Source organism: Pelophylax lessonae (assembly GCF_965119305.1).
Source record: "Pelophylax lessonae genome assembly, chromosome: 2".
In the NCBI taxonomy this organism is placed as follows: Eukaryota; Metazoa; Chordata; class Amphibia; order Anura; family Ranidae; genus Pelophylax; species Pelophylax lessonae.
This window is the reverse complement of record NC_138769.1, coordinates 250074258-250092374: the sequence shown is the minus strand read 5'-3', so window position 1 is coordinate 250092374 and position 18117 is coordinate 250074258. Positions and strand designations below refer to the sequence as shown.

The 18117-nt window shown below is 40.8% G+C and overlaps 1 protein-coding gene across 2 annotated transcripts in view; it reads left to right on the top strand.

Moving 5' to 3' along the window:
- Positions 1 to 18117, top strand: part of GUCA1B (guanylate cyclase activator 1B) — a 54474-nt gene that overhangs the window by 31842 nt on the left and 4515 nt on the right. For both annotated transcript variants that reach the window (XR_014224922.1, XM_082245691.1), the window contains exon 2: positions 13781 to 13930. Coding sequence is in view for 1 of the 2 variants with exons in the window: in XM_082245691.1 (XP_082101817.1) it covers positions 13781 to 13930 (150 nt within the window). In the remaining variant the exon portion in view is untranslated. The remainder of the gene's footprint in view (positions 1 to 13780; positions 13931 to 18117) is intronic.

Genomic DNA, 18117 nt, shown 5'->3' with positions numbered 1-18117 from the left:
GAGGGAAGGGCCCCGGGCTTGGGTCGGGGGCCCTTCACGGTTTTCTACATCGGGGCCTTGAAGGCATGCACAGTAGGAAACAGGCTTCCTGTTAATTAATTCCAATGTCTGGCAATGAAAATCCTCATCAGTCATGATGAATGATGCCTGTCGAACTCACTGAAAGAAAAAAAAAGTCCAAAATGCCTGCTCCTGTTGCGCACATGCCAAACCAGTCTCTACTTTTACTTCTACTTATTTTTTCATCCAAAAGGATAAAAACAAAAAAATATTCCCATGTGGAACTCATGGACCATATACAGCCAAACAGAAATTCAGTTGTTTAGTAAATTAGTCTCCCTCTTTTAAATCAGGGAATCCCCCTACCTGGTTGCAAAATGAACTGCTTTCAGGACCACCTATTGAGGCCTTCTATCATAACATAAAATAGCAAGAGACAAGGATCTCAGCACAAGAATCCACTGGCAGATTTAAGAGTCGGTTCACACTGAGGCGACACGACTCCTTACTACTTCGAGGGCGACTTGTGCATTACATTGCACCACGACTTCGGAGCGACTTGCAGGGACTTCACATAATGGAAGTCTATGCAAGTCGCTCAGAGGTCGCCCCGAAATAATACAGGACCCTTTTTCTAAGTCGGTCCTATTAGAACGGGTCCTGTAGCGGTCAACGGACTGCGAGGGAGCGCGACTTGTCAGGCTGGCTCTCAGTCTACGGCTTTTTTTGTTTACCCAAATTTACTTTTCATCAGCAAATTTGTACACAAAGTTTTCCATCATGTGGGATACACCAAACAGGACACAAATGATTTAGCCCTCCTGGACTACAGTTCCAATTGTCTGTTGGCTGACACAGCTATTCAGGTTATTGTGGCTTGCTCCCTTGCTTGTTTGGCTCCACACATTTAAAGGAACCTTGCTTTATTCCCTGTGGCTCCTCAGCCAGGTGCAAAAATTTGAGTCATTTACCTCAGGAACAAGCCCAAACACAATATAAACTTGACTTGACCCTGAGGTAATATATGGCGATATTGCAAAAAGATGTTATAGAATTTAGAAATACAGAAATATCAATACCATTTTTATATACAGTAACTCAGCCCTTGACCTTTATCTTAAGCTTACCCCTAACCTTCACCTGTAACACAAAATTAAGCCGTTCCAATCTGTACTTACCTTGCTCTGGTTAAAACTGCTTTATTATCTTGCACCAAGGTCAGCACAGACGAAACCTGCAAAATACACTGATTTTAAACCTGTCACTTACATAGCTGGAGATTACTGGGAGCATGCACTTGGTTTTCTAGAACTTCTTACGTGCACAGAGAAGACATTCAAGAGATGAAAAGGTTTTGGTTTAGATACCCCTCCAGGCAAGTCACATTAGGGGCATTGAAGAACAGACTAAGAGCAATGCTAAAATTGCTTCTATGCTTTTAATGCAATGATGATAATGATAATTGACGTGTTACTTTAGCTTGTGGGTAATTTGTTGGTGACAGATACTCTTTATTGGCAGTTTTCTGTCCTCTTCTGTATAAAAGAAAAGTCACCATTCCACGAAAATATAGAATGTATGTTCCCTTACTTACTATATTCAATATAGTAATTGATTGCACATCTTAAAACCACTTAAGGACCAGGCCTGTTTCTGACACTGGTTGTTTACAAGTTAAAATCAGTATTTGTTTGCTAGAAAATTACTTAGAACCCCCAAACATCATATATATTTTTAGCAAAGACTCTGGAGAATAAAATGGTGGTAGCTGCAATATTATTTGTCACGCGGTATTTGCGCAGCGGTCTTTTAAACAACAATTTTTTTTTTGAAAAAAAATACATTTCACTGCATTTAAAAAAATTAAACAGTAAAGTTAGCCCATTTTTTTTTCTATAAACAGATACCCAACATGTCATGCTTCAAAATTGCGCACACTCGTGGAGTTACAGAGAGAGTCTAGGGCTATGATTATTGCTCTTGCTCTAATGATCATGACAATACCTCACCTGTGTGGTTTGAACACCGTTTACATACAGTGCCTTGCGAAAGTATTCGGCCCCCTTGAAATTTGCGACCTTTTGTCACATTTCAGGCTTCAAACATAAAGATATAAAACTGTAATTTTTTGTGAAGAATCAGCAACAAGTGGGACACAATCATGAAGTGGAACGAAATTTATTGGATATTTCAAAATTTTTTAACAAATAAAAAACTGAAAAATTGGGCGTGCAAAATTATTCAGCCCACCTTTTGCTGCGATTACAGCTGTAAGTCGCTTGGGGTATGTCTCTATCAGTTTTGCACATCGATAGCCTGAAATTTTTACCCATTCCTCCTTGCAAAACAGCTCGAGCTCAGTGAGGTTGGATGGAGAGCATTTGTGAACAGCAGTTTTCAGTTCTTTCCACAGATTCTCGATTGGATTCAGGTCTGGACTTTGACTTGGCCATTCTAACACCTGGATATGTTTATTTGTGAACCATTCCATTGTAGATTTTGCTTTATGTTTTGGATCATTGTCTTGTTGGAAGACAAATCTCCGTCCCAGTCTCAGGTCTTTTGCAGACTCCATCAGGTTTTCTTCCAGAATGGTCCTGTATTTGGCTCCATCCATCTTCCCATCAATTTTAACCATCTTCCCTGTCCCTGCTGAAGAAAAGCAGGCCCAAACCATGATGCTGCCACCACCATGTTTGACAGTGGGGATGGTGTGTTCAGGGTGATGATCTGTGTTGCTTTTACGCCAAACATGACGTTTTGCACTGTTGCCAAAAAGTTTGATTTTGGTTTCATCTTACCAGAGCACCTTCTTCCACATGTTTGGTGTGTCTCCCAGGTGACTTGTGGCAAACGTTAAACGACACTTTTTATGGATATCTTTAAGAAATGGCTTTCTTCTTGCCACTCTTCCATAAAGGCCAGATTTGTGCAGTATACGACTGATTGTTGTCCTATGGACAGAGTCTCCCACCTCAGCTGTAGATCTCTGCAGTTTATCCAGAGTGATCATGGACCTCTTGGCTGCATCTCTGATCAGTCTTCTCCTTGTATGAGCTGAAAGTTTAGAGGGACGGCCAGGTCTTCGTAGATTTGCAGTGGTCTGATACTCCTTCCATTTCAATATTATCACTTGCACAGTGCTCCTTGGGATGTTTAAAGCTTGGGAAATCTTTTTGTATCCAAATCTGGCTTTAAACTTCTCCACAACAGTATCTCGGACCTGCCTGGTGTGTTCCTTGTTCTTCATGATGCTCTCTGAGCTTTAAACGGACCTCTGAGACTATCACAGTGCAGGTGCATTTATACAGAGACTTGACTACACACAGGTGGATTCTATTTATCATCATTAGTCTTTTAGGTCAACATTGGATCATTCAGAGATCCTCACTGTACTTCTGGAGAGAGTTTGCTGCACTGAAAGTAAAGGGGCTGAATAATTTTGCACACCCAATTTTTCAGTTTTTTATTTGTTAAAAAAGTTTGAAATATCCAATAAATTTTGTTCCACTTCATGATTGTGGCCCACTTGTTGTTGATTCTTCACAAAAAATTACAGTTTTATATCTTTATGTTTGAAGCCTGAAATGTGGCAAAAGGTCGCAAAGTTCAAGGGTGCCAAATATTTTCGCAAGGCACTGTATGTGGGCGTGACTTGTGTAGGCGTTAGCTTCTACACGGTGCTTTTTTTTCTTTGCCTATTTATTTTACTTTTTATTTTTTATTGTTACGCTGTCCCTTTTAAAAAAAAAAAACATTTTTGATTTTTGGGGGGGGGCAACCTCTCCCACCGCCCATAAAAAAGATTTTGTGGTGAATCTGCCGCTGGGACCAATTTTATGTGAAAGCGAACCGCCCGCCATTTAAGAAAATACCGGGGTATTGGCAGCCATCTGTACGTCAAAGTAGCGACGTAAATACACGGGTCCATAAGTGGTTAACAAAGAAATCTCTAGGTCTACATTGAATATTTAAGCTATTGGTACTTGAAACCATGTATTATGTAAATAATAATGGTGCTATGTAAAATACACTGTATTACCAAAAGTATTGAGATGCCTGCCTTTACCCACAGATGAATTTTAATGCCATCTCAGTCTTAGTTTGTAAGGTTCAGTATTGAGTTGGCACACCCTTTGCAGCTATAACAGCTTCAAATCTTCTGAGAAAACTGTCAACGAGGTTTAGAAGTGTGTCTATGGGAATGTTTGACCATTCATCCAGAAGCGCATTTGTGAGGTCAGGCACTAATGTAGATGAGAAGGCCTGGCTCGCAGTCTCGGCTCGAATTCATCCCAAATGTGTTCAATCAGGTTGGGGTCAGGACTCTGTGCAGGCCAGTAAGGTTCCTCCACCCCAAACTCGCTCATCCATGTCTTTATGGACCTTGCTTTATGCACTGGTCCAAATCATTTGGTGGAGGGGAAATTATGGTGTGCGGTCGTTTTTCAGGGGTTGGGCTTGGCCCCTTAGTTCCAGTGAAGGGAACTCTTAAGGCATCAGCATAACAAGACATTTTGGACAATTTTATGCTCCCAACTTTGTGGGAAAAGTTCGGGGATGGCCCCTTCCTGTTTCAACTGAACACCAGTGCACAAAGCAAGGTCCATAAAGACATGGTTGAGTGATTTTAGGGTGGAGGAACTTGACTGGCCTGCACAGAGTCCTGACCTCAACCTGATAGAACTCCGTTGGGATGAATTAGAGTGGAGACTGCGAACCAGGCCTTCTCATCCAACATCAGTGTCTGACCTCACAAATGCACTTCTGGAAGAATGGTCAAACATTCCCATAGATACACTCCTAAGCCTTGTGGACAGCCTTCTCAGAAGAGTTGAAGTTGTTATAACTGGAAAGGGCGGGCCAGCTTAATACTGAACCCTACGGACTAAGACTGGGATGCCAATAAAGTTCATGTGCCTGTAAAGGGAGGTGTCCCAATACTTTTGACAATTTAGTGTATCTAAAATATAATCTTTGATTCAGGTTCTTTATTAGGGGCCGAACAGAAAAAAAAAAAATCTAGTTAAGTGACATCTAAGGGCAGATAAGGTCATGCTGTTAGGTCCATAAAGTTGATGTCTTACAAACTTTTGGAGATGCAGTATTTATTCATAAATGATGTTATACTTTCTGGTAAATTAATGTTTTGTAGTGTTGTGACTGAGCAACAGAGAGCTGATTGCTTTTTATGGAAGTGTGCAGTTTTTAGTAAGGGCGGATTTGTCACTAGGCCACATAGATTGCGCCATGCATCTGAATGACAGTGTCTCATAAAAGTATATATTAACTTAAACATGTCCTTACTTAAAGCGGAACTCCATTCTCTTAATCAACATTTGGTTATTTGTAATCTTTATGCTGCTAACATTAGTAAATAGATAGGAAAGTACGATATATCACATTTACTTATTTTAAACATTTGGTTTTTTTTTTTTCATTTCTTCAGTTACTTCCTGGTTTCCATGCCTAGGTAAATGATGTCATACATCCCAGGAGTCTGCAGGAGGGAAGGAGGGGTTTGCTGAACTAAGCACACCCACCTGCCCGTATGCCTGAGCTAAGGGCAGATGGGTTCCAGGAAGTAAATGCTACGTGAATCATCTGCCCTTACTTAAGATGGCCACAACCAGAATGCTAGGGGGGTGTTTTTCAAAGTGATTTCTCAGATACAGTGTAGTTCCGCTTTAAAGTCTATTGTGTGGAACAAAGTCAATGCTTGCATGCAACTCACATAATCTTGTGTGTAAACAATGGAGGGGTCAAATCCCATTAAGACAATTTCAGTATCTATTGATCATTGAATGACTAGATATTTCTTAAACAAGAAAGTAAGAAACCTCTTAAACGCCAAAATTAAAATGTACCAAGAAAAGCTAAGCTTAGCAGGGATCATCCGAATTTTGATCCATATCTATTGATCCATATCAATATCATATCAATATCCATATCTATCGATCCATACAGATCCATATCTATCGATCGACTTGTATACAACCAGCCTGTCAGGTTTTTCCCAAACGATCAGTGTCACCAGCAGATTATATTAACTCAGTGGGAGTGATTCAACCAACTGGTTAAATGAAAAAAAAAAAAAAAAACAACACAGTCTTTAGCTTATTTTATGTGAGGTCAGTCCCTCACAGGCAAAGCGACGTAGGGCTACGTCACTAGCCTGTGAGGCTCTAGGGAGCGAGCGCGTGCCGCCGGAGGCACGCTCCCGCTCGGTCACAGACCCCCCCACGCGTGTGCCCGGCGGACCCGATGTCCGCCGGGCACTCGTGATCGTCCGTTACACCGGAAGAAAGGCAGGCGGCTAATGTAAACAAAGCCGCCTGTCATTCTTCCCTGTGTAAGAATGGAGATCAGACGGTTCTACTATGTAGGACCGTTGATCTCTGTTCTTACACTAGTAGCCACAGCCAATCACAGTTAGAAGCACCCCCCCCTTAACCCCTCCCTCTCCAATACAGTTAACTCCTACACTGCCAGTGTTATTTTTGCAGTAACAGTGCATATGTATATCACTGATTACTGCAGTAATGTCACTGGTAACCCCAAAAGTGTCAAAAATGTCAGTCAAGGGTCCGATCTGTCCGCCGCAATGTCGCAGTCCCGCAAAAAAAATCGCAGATCACCGCCATTACTCGTTAAAAAAACCCAACAAAAATGACAAAAATTTTCCCTTTGTTAGTAAACGCGATAACTTTTGCGCAAACCAATCAAAATACGCTTTTTGCGATTTTTTTTTTTTTTTTTTACCAAACATATGTAGCATAAAACAAATTGGCCGAAAATGTTAAAAAATTTAGATTTTTACATTTTTTGGGGGAATTTCATATAAAAAAATGTGAAAAATATTGTTATTTTTGCAAAATTGACGCTCTTTTTTTGTTTATAGCGCATGATCAAAAAATCGCACAGGTGATCAAATACCACCAAAAGAAAGCTCTGTTTGTGGGAAAAAAAGGACATCAAATTCGTTTAGGTACGGCGTCGCACGACCGCGCAATTGTCCGTTAATGTCACGCAGTGCTGAATCGCAAAATAGGCCCTGGTCAGGAAGGGGGTAAAATCTTCCGGGGGGTTAAGTGGTTAAAGTAGAAAAGTTAATGTACGGATGATTCGCTCCCTCCCCCCAGCCTGTAACTGAGTTACAGTTTTTTTTTTGGTAGGGGAGGGGGGTGGGGAATTATTATTTTACCCCCTCTGATGTTGCATCCCAGCGGTTCCATAATTGGGCTCCTGCAGCCTACTGGGATATGTGAGAGGGAAGTCCCAGGAGGCTGTGGGAGCAGGACATGTCATTCTGGACTAGGCCAGAATAATGGCAGGGGATGGGGACTCCAGAAAAAAAATGAAGGAAATAGAACCCCCTAAAATAAAGGGTATTATTACTGAGGCGGTGGGTTGGAGGAAGACAATGCAAGTCAATTTGCAGTGTAATGTTCCGCTTTGCATTCTATTTACTACATTTTTCCCATGAAAGTGGAGTTACCCTTTAAATGTTAATATCATTGTGATAAAACATTTAAAAAATAGTGGTGACATTCACGCATTGCCTTAGCCACAGATGCACATTTCAAGAGAACTGAGATATTCTGTACAGCAAAGACACGTTTTGGAAAGCATTTTTTCACAGTTGATAAAATTTTAATTTTACATTGCCAAAAAAAGAGCAGGGTTTCCTTATCTTTACCTATTACATTTGGCTGAATTTTTATGATAATACAATATAGCCCCAAACATTTCAAATGGAGAGCATGAATGAAGTGTGATGATTTTTAACGCATATCGGTAATTTCTTTAAAACATTGTTGTATTGGGATAAATACGTTCCAAAGTTTTCAAAAGTTTTCACCATGGAAACCTCAGTAAGACTGCCATCTTGTGGTGGGAATAAATCTTTTCTTGCAACAGAAAATGTATTATACTTGTTCAGCAATTTATCAATATTCTATGAAACATCTACTCTGGAAAAATGGCATTTACAGAATATATGCAGTCAAAACATTTTTGTATAAATCAGATAAAATGTATGAATGCAAAATGAACAATAAAATACTTAACCTAAAAAAGGGCATTTTTATGGTTTTCTATTAAACACTTCTAGACCAAAAGATTTCCCCCTTAACCACTTCAGCCCCAGAAAATTTTACCCCCTTCCTGACCAGGCCCTATTTTGCGATTCGGCACGGCGTTACTTTAACGGACAATTGCGCGGTCGTGCGACGCTGTACCCAAACTAAATTTAAGTCCTTTTTTCCCCACAAATAGAGCTTTCTTTTGGTGGTATTTGATCACCTGTGCGATTTTAATTTTTTTGTGCTATAAACAAAAAAAGAGCAACAATTTTGAAAAAAAAAAAACAGCCCAATATATTTCACATTCTGCTATATGACATTCCCAAAAGAAAATATAATAAAAATCAAATTTTTTTTAAATTTTAGGCCAATTTGTTTTCTGCTACATATTTTTGGTAAAAAAAAATACCAATAAGCGTATTTTGATTGGTTTGCGCAAAAATTATCACATCTACAAACTAGGGGAAAGATTTATGTCATTTTTGTTTATTTTATTTTTTTTACTAATAATGGCGGTGATCAGCAATTTTTAGCGGGACTGCGACATTGCGGCGGACAGATCAGACTCCTAACTGACATTTTTGACACTTTTGGGAGACCAGTGACATTACTACAGTAATCAGTGCAAAAAATATGCATTGTTACTGTACTTATGACACTGGCAGGGAAGTGGCGATCAAAGTGTTAAATCTATGCCTAGGGGGTGCTTTCTAACTGTGGGGGGGGGGGTGGGCTTATGGAATCATCACAGGGACCTGTGTTCCTAAATAGGAGGAACACAGGAGCCATGTGATGATTACTGAGAGAACAACGGTCTGCTGTGTTTACAACAGCAGATAGCCCTTCTCTCCACAGGGAGAGATCGCGATTGCCGCCGGCCCAGCGCCTCAGCTTCCCCGCTAGGGAATTGGTGCGCGCCCCCAGGATCGCTCCCACAAACAGCTGTACAGGTACAGCGATTCGCAGCAACCTGCCATCGTATATAGGCTGTGGCTGGTCGGCAAGTGGTTACATGATGACCTTGTATTATTTTACATTTGTGGCATCTGAATGTCTTAATCTTCTCCATACCCTCACAGTCTAATATTTCTAAATATATTTTGAAAAAGATATTTCCACCCTGGAGTTCAGTCTCTTTCTCATTATTCTAGCTAAATACACAGCACATTTTGTGAATGAATGCCGTGCAAGACAGCTCTATCACACTGTAGCTCCCTATAACCATCACAGTCATACAGTGTATTATTACAGGCAGAGTAACGTGAATGGACAACTTGGAATGATCTTGTTTAATCCCTGATAAAGGGAGCAGAGATAAGGAAATACAGGATCCAGAAGGTTCTTAAAAAAGAAGTTTGTTATTTTTTCTAAATCTTGTAACTATGTAACTATGTAACTATGTACTTACCTATGTGGATGCAGCATCAGTCTGATGCTGCATCTGTCTACCACCGGCTCTAAGACTGAGAACCAAGCAATCAAACACTGCTGATCGCTCAGTGACCAGAGAGCCAGTGACTACCAGTCACCAGCTCTCTGCACTGCCCCCCCCCCCCCAGTTATCATTGGAGTGCTGGGCTGTGGAGGGGGCGGGAGCGGCGGGCTCAGGCTCTCAGCGGTTTGCTGAGAGGCTGAGCCAGGTGTTGGTCCAGGGTTGTGGGAGGATCCCAAACATATTGTTGCGATCTTTCTCTGCGATGTCAGTCGACAGCGGGCTTCAACCAGCTGTCAGCTGAAAATGGGTCACAGAACTAAATTTGCACTCCTATGATCCACAAGAGAAGTACAGCCAAAGCTTTTCCTTTCAAAATAATTTTGGGAAGTAAGAGATAAATTCAAATCAAGAACCTCTAAAGTGATATTTTCAGAAAATACAACAAAGTTCTGGTGCTACAACCCAAATAAAATGAAGAGATATCCCTGAGCAGTCGGGCGCAGGATGAGCAGTCACAATCTGCAAGCAAAGTGTTAAGAAATCCGCAACTCCTTACTTGCTCTAAAAATTTTAAATGTTTATTAATTCTCCATGAACGACGTGGTTACATGCAGCGGATGATATTTTCAGAAAATACCATAACCACCTGCTACACTAGGGGAGGGAGAGTGCAGGTCCTGTTAAAAATGTGACCTTGTCAAAGTGCTTAAATACTGTGTATTAATGCAGTACTATATTTACCTTGCTTTTTGCAGTTAAATAATATACTTTAACCACTTCAGTTCCGGAAGGTTTTACCCCCCTTAATGACCAGGCCATTTTTTGCGATACGCACTGCTCTAACTGACAATTGCACGGCCGTTCGACACTGTATCCCAAAAAAAACTGATGTATTTTTTCCCCACAAATAGAGCTTTCTTTTGTTGGTATTTGATCACATGTGCGATTTTTATATTTTGCACTATAAACAAAAAAAGAGCGGCAATTTTGAAAAAGACAAACAATATTTTTTTGCTTTCTGCTGTAAAAAAAAAAATATATATATAAATAAATAATAAATAAAAAAAAATGAAATCTAATTTTTTCATCAGTTTAGACCAATATGTATTCTGCTACATATTTTTGGTAAAAAGAAAATCCTAATAAGTGTATTTTGATTGGTTTGCACAAAAGTTATAGCGTCTACAAACTATGGGATAGATTTATGGACTTTTTATTGTTTTTATTAGTAATGGCGTCGATCAGCGATTTTTTGCGGGACTGTAAAATTGCGGTGGACAAATCTGACACTAACTGACACTTTTTTTGGGACCAGTGACACCAATACAGTGATCAGTGCTGAAAAAAATGCACTGTTACTGTATAAATGACACTGGCAGGGAAGGGGTTAACACAAGGGGTGATCAAGGGGTTAAGTGTGCTCCTAGGGAGTACTTTCTAATTGTGTGGGAGATGGATGTGCTAGAGGAAAAGAAAGATCTGTGTTTCAGCTTAGCTTAGCTGAAACACAAGATCTCTCTCTGCCTCTGTGATAGAACAGTCGCCTGCCTTGTTTACAAAGGCAGACGGCCGTTCTGTCATTTCCCTGCGTGATTTCGAGTGGCCAGCAGCCATCGCGGCCGCCGGCCAAGCTGATTGGCTTCCGCTGTGTCTGATCACAGCGAGAGTGGTGTTCTGGCGGCGCACGCGTGCCCCTGAAACTTGTACGTGATTATGCGCAGCCGGGCCGCCCTGTCGTAGGATATATGCGATGGGCGGTCCGGAAGTGGTTAAGGTTGATTTTGTAAATTACTAATTGCATATTATCTCCCTGTGATACTGCGGCCTAGTAAAATCTGCTTACATAGTGTTCATTCCCAGTCACCAGCATATACAGTATTATATATATTATTATATATATTTAATTAAAAAAATCCAAAAGGGGTGTTGTGCAGTAGTGTGCTGTAACATGCTGCACACAAAGGGCTGCCTTGCCTGTATTAGCAAAAAGTGTGAAACTAAGGCCACTTTGTGAAAGTACGGCAAATCTGTTCCCATTAGGTTTCCAGTTGAGGAAAGTGGAAAGATAGCACTGGACCCGTAGGTTTCTTTTACAGGTATTGTTATCTTAAGGTATTACTCTTGGTGTAAATGATATGCTTCCTGCGCAGGCAGCTTCTGCACCCCAGATAGGGTTGCCACTTTTTCTTCATGCCAAGCCCGAACACTTTAGGGGGGCACACAGTAATTTTTTTTTTGTCTTAGCATACGCTATAGGGTTGTACCAGGCCTGGGACACCTTTGGACACTCCAAAGAGAATAGTAATGATGTGCACATGATGCCACCTTACCCTCCTATCAAGCCCTGTTCCAAGCCACATTCCTGTCTGAACAATGTGTTTAGGTTTCAGGTGGACTGAAACCCGAACACATGATTCAATTCCTGGACTGTCCGGGTGAATCTCAGACAGGTGGCAGCCCTAACTCCATCTAGATCTACACAGTCTCCTTGGCTTGTAGTGTGATGTAAAAAGAGATGAAATTATAGCACCACGCCACCGCTAAAAGGTCCAGATACAACTTTATACCGTTAAAGGTTGGGGGTACAACAAGTAGCCAACGCATTTCAGGGGTCTAAGTGCCCCCTTCATCAGGGAATGTTATTTTTTCCGGTGTGAATTCAAAGCACAGGCCAAGTCAGACAAACTGTATGAATTCAAAATGAACAATAAAAAATAAATACAAAATGAATAGTAAAAAGGGTCTGACTGCACCAGCTGGAATAGGAGCAGTTTTAAAGCCAGTTGGTTTGCCAAGCTGGCACTGATCAAATAGGCATGAGGGTGATTAGAGGACAAGGTTTTTTTGAAGCTGTAGAAGAGATACCTGTCTGGTCAAGGATGCTGCTGGAAATTGCAGAGTGAGGAATGGGCTATGTTCAAGCCTAAGTTTGGCATTACTCAGTGTGACACCATTTTAACCCTCTTCCCTGCTTGATAAACCATATGGTTAGCCTCTGAAAACTCTCATCAGATTTCATTCTTCCTATTGCTTGAGGCTGCAGATGTTGAAGCAGAATCTTGTAGACAGAAGAGAGAGACTAAAAGTGAGGGACCAGGAAGAGGAGTGCGGGTCTTTTATTGCCTACTGGCATCATTAGGAGGCTGCTTCCACAAAATTTTTTTTGTGCATAGTTATTTGTTTCTTCATGCATGTGGTACCCAAATGGCTGGTACTTTTACCATGGCTGATACACTGCGGGCAGAGGCTGCAGACCACAACAGTATTGTCAGCAGCAGAGGTCTTTAAATATTTAATCTATTCAAGTACTCACATACAATCATGATGCTAGGTAACTGGGGATAGGAGGGTATTTGTAGAATGTTGGGTTGTTATTTTGAGTGTTTTTGAGCACCTCTTTTTGAAATATTACTAAACTTTTAAGACAATGCAGTGTGGTATTGCAAAACAAAAAAAAAAAAGTAGCTCGAAACTACAGTATCAAATTGATGTCCCACTGGTAAATTTTTACAAGTTGAGGGCTTGAGCTTTACTTTTTGTATTGTACAATTTTGATGCGCTTTGTTTTAACAATCCCTTGCCTACTAGCCTTGGCCATGGCCAGAATTGATTTTCAATATTTGCCCCCATGGACTTTAATAGGGGTTTGGATTTAGGTTTGCAATTTTCTGACTTTATTGTGGGTTCTACGAACACCCTGCAAGCTTAATCCAGGCACATTTGCTCATGTTAACTGTTAGCTATGAAACAACTGGATCAGGAAATCATCATCGTCTATTAGTGCCTTAAAGGCATCATTACATACTTCTAATAGAGGTGGCAACCCCCTACACACCTCTGTATTAACAAGCAGTGAGTAAGTAACCAGAGAATGAAAACGTTGAATTGATTGGATATTGAATATCTGTAATTGTTGCCTGATTTGTACTGTACAAAATATTCTTGTTCTTGCAAAATAAAATGGCCTCATTAGCATGTCCTAACAAAATCATTACCAACTGCTAAAGTTCACAACTATTAACAAATAGTTAAGTGCCATGACTCAGCTCAATTGACTGGCTAGGAGAGGTAAAGTTTTCAAGCTGCAATTATTTATTTCTGAAACACTACTGTCATTATACCTCCAAATTGTCCTTTAAGTATACAGTATGTCTCCTACTACTTAATGCATAAACCAAACGCAAGATAAAATTGTTCCTAGATTTTTTTTTATCTAGTAATGCATCCAAAGTAAGCAAATGCTCTTGCTTGTCATTTACAGGACAATACTATAGATTTTCTGGAATATGTGGCAGCTCTAAATCTAGTTTTACGAGGAAAACTTGAACATAAATTGAAGTGGACTTTCAAGGTTTATGACCGAGATGGAAATGGCTGCATAGACAAAACAGAGCTCCTAGAAATAGTTGAGGTAAGCTGTTTTATAACTGTATTTGCATTTATTTGTGTGTATACTGTATATACTGTATATTGTGTGTTTATCTGCCATTTAAATTACAAATGTTGTATAGTATCATAAAGAAATAAAATTACACAAGGATTTTGTATATCTGATGATAGAAAAAAATTTGAATTTCAGTACAAGATGAAACATTGAAAGAGGAAATTCAGTCACATTCCACCTCATCCTCAGTCTTCATCAGTCTGTACCTCCTCCTGATGTGTCCATGCCCTCTTATTATATGAATGCTGGTCCTGCACTACAGTGCAGGTGTGATGACATCAATCAGAAAGGCAGCAAAATGACTGCATGCAGAGTGGTTTCAACAGATTGGCCCTTCCAACTGAAATTAGTGAGGCAAAAGATCAGAAGATCGCAGGACTGCAGATTAGGATGAATGCTACTGGTCATTAGAATACCTATTTTAAAAATGACATACAGATTGATAAAACTTGGGTGGGAAGGGAGCTTAAGTTTCGCGCTTTAACACTGTCTAATAACATACCCAATTAACAATTAAATATTTTAACTATGGCCTTAGAACCAACTCCATGAATCTCATTATCTAAACCGGGGTTTCTCAACCAGGGTTCCGTGGAACCCTAGGGACCCTCCTCAGGTTGCTAGGGGTTCCTTGAGTAATGGGTAATTTCTGCCTCTCAGATAAGTTTCTAATGACACCATTGTTCCTTTTAGCTATCTGTAATTCTTCCCAATGATGACACGAGTAAGGAGCATTCTTCCCACTGACTGTCACACTAATGTGTCATTAGTTGTAGATTTTTAATCTTTACCAGGGGTTCCCCCGAGACCAGAAATTTTTTTCAAGGGTTCCTCTGTGTTGAAAAGGTTGAGAAAGGTTGATTTAAACTTTAGAGTTAAAGTAATTTAGGTGGGTTGACCATTTGGAAAGGGTTTCCACCATAACAGTCCAAAATAAATGGCCACTGCCCCCACCTATAACTGGCCATCCATTCGGCCATCCAATTTGGTTGGTTGCAGGCTGATTGGTAAGTTGAGCTGGTAATTTTCTTTGGTTTTGTTTGACATGCATCACCCTTCCATGTGCTCCTTGCTACAAAGGGCAGTTATAGGTGGGGGCAGTGGCCATTTGTTTGTACTGTTTCTACTACTTTCACCTTGATCAAATCCATTTAAATAATTTGTTTTAAAATATGTGCTATCCATGTCTTGCATTGTACTCTTTGTCCCATTACTCATATTTCTAAACATTTTCAAGAATTATGGCTTCCCTTTTGTATGTGCAATTTCCAGTATTTTAATTTACAGCTTGATTGCCCATCAACAGTGTTGATTTGCTAAAGGAGTAAAGCAGGGCTTGACAAATTTGCCTGAAATCTAGGAGCCAGCTAAAAAAGTTAGGAGCCAGTTTTTTTTTTAAACTAACAACCAAGCTTTAGTTAATAAAAAGGATACTAAATTTACACATAAATACGACTAGAACCCCACTCTCCTCTATAGCGCAATTGGATGGAAACAGACTGTCTGTCTCTTTCCATCCAATGCCATCTGATCCGATCCATGGGGTGGATAGAAAATAGAACCACCATCCGTCTGTTTTTGGCGGACAGGATCAGATGGCGGAAGATTACCGCTCCATAGAGGAGAATGAAGGGTCCGATCAGGTCTGCCTGAAAAACTTACAGGTGGACCTGATCAGACAGCCCGTGTGAAAGGGGCCTTCGGCTGTGGCATGGCGATGAGGGAAAAAAAAAAAAAAAAAAAGATTATATATATATATATATATATATATATATATATATATATATATATATATAAATTTTTTAATAATAATAATTGAAAAAAAAAGAAAAATACATTTTTTTTTAATAATTAAAAAAAAAAAGAAAAAAATTATTATTATTATTTATTTTTTTTTTAATTTAAAAAATAAATTAATAATAACCACACTCTCTATCCACTTACCTTTAAGCAAAGGTAACTGGACAGGGAGATGAAGCCTGCAAAAACTTCCCTCTCATCTCCTCTTAGGAAGGAGATGGGAATGCATTAACAGGCAGTGGAAACAGTCATTACTCCCAGCCACCACAAGAGGGCGCCAGTTCCCCAGCCTCTCTCATCTTACAGAAGAAGGCCGAAAAGCCGGGGCCTCAATTTTCGGACGGCGCGGAAGTCCGTGCACTCGGGGAGGAGGTGGGGGCGCAAAAGGGACAGGACACCTCCTGCAGGGCACCCCAGGCGCCAGGTCGCTAATTCTAATGTTCACTAGCTTAAAAATATAAAGTGAAACTGTGCGCACTTTATTCAACCTATCACGCCCTAGCAAAAATCCTAACTCTAGATCAAGCTGGTCCAAACAAACTATTTCATTTACTGATAGATGTACCTACTGGGAGTGGTATATAAACTGTAGGTAGCATCAGCTACATACATTATACAGCGCTGTGTGCTGGCAGTGGTTCAGGGACTTCCCTTCCCATTCCTGGAACAAAATTGAGTTGTGCTGATTACTGCTCAGCTTTTCACAGTAAGCCTTTTTTATGGATGAATACAAGGCTTTCTCTGATTGGCTGAAGGGAAAGACAGGTGGATGACATCACAATATCCACTTAAGCCAATCAGAAGAAGCCTTGTAGTCATTAATAAAATACAAAACTTCCTATGAATGGCTAAGCAACGCTCAGCCCGACTCAACAGGGTGGGAGGTCTTCATTCTGCTGCTGGAATGAGGTATTATTGAGAAAAGAAAAATGTTTTGCATGTAAAGACAAAATGTTAACTAGCTAACCAGCAAAATGTTTTTACACAAATGCAAACAGGTTGAATATTTTTTTTAAATCATTTTCTTGCAAGTAGGAAATGTTCTCAATTTACAGAAATTTCTTATGATGCCCCTTCAAAAAATGAATCAAAATTAAGAAATACTATTTTCTTGAAGGGGCTTGAAGTGGCCCAATAATTGCATTTGTGTTTATGTTACAATAAATCTTATGTATAGTGAGATCCAAGCATCACAAATGCATATCTTTCAGTCACATACTGTGCCTATACCACAACTTGAATAAAATGCTTGCCTCAGAATCACTAATGGCAAATGGCTTAGTGTGGCTGGTTGAATAAAGGCAAATAGGCTTTTCACTTTGTGTCAGGGACCATAAACCAGGCAGAGACAGAAAATGCAGTTAAAAATCACACCTTTAATGTAATAGTAAAATAATACAAATCAAAAACGTAGTCAAAAACAGAAGCCAGGGTTAGGAAGCCAAAACGGGTAATTAGCCAGAAACAGGGAGCAAGGAATCAACGTAGTCAGAAGCCAAAGATCAGGATCAGGAACCTGAAGAAATGTCAGCCAGGCAAAGTCAAACAGGAACACAGCAGAGAGACACACTAGATATGTTGACCATGGAAAAGGCACCGAAGGATTGAGCCAGACAGTTTAACCACTTCCCGCCCATCCTATAGGCAAATGAGGGCGGTAAGGTGGTTGCATTATCCTGACCGGACGTCATATGACGGCGGCAGGATAATGCGCAGAGCAGCGATCGGTGCTGCTGTGTGTCACTCTGACACACCGCATCTCCGATCTCGGTAAAGAGCCTACTGATGTAGGCTCTTTACCATGTGGCCAGCTGTGTCCAATCACAGCTGGTCACATAGTACACAGGAAGAGCCGTTGATCGGCTTTCCTTAGTTCGTGCCTGACAGGGGGGGGGGGGGTCTGCACTGGTAATCAGAGCATTGATTACCAGTGCAGACCCTTGGGGGGTGCTACTAGAACCACCAGGGATGCCCACCCATGACCCCAGGGATGCCCGACCATGACCACAGGGATGCCCACCATGGCCACCAGGGATGGCAACCAGGGCTCAGGGAGCCCGCCAGTGCCCTCTCCATCAGTGCTGCCTGCCAGTGCCCTCCCCATCAGTGCTGCCCACCATTGACCATTATTGCCATCTATCAGTGCCGCCCACCAGTGCCTATTAGTGCCCATCAGTGCCGCCCATCAGTACTTATCAGTGTCTCCTATCAGTGCCCATCAGTACCACCTATCAGTGCCCATCAATGCCAACTATCAGTTCCCAGCAGTGCAGCCTATCAGTACCCACCAATGCTGCATATTAGTGCTACCTATCAGTGCCCATCAGTGCTGCATATCAGTGCTTCCTATCAGT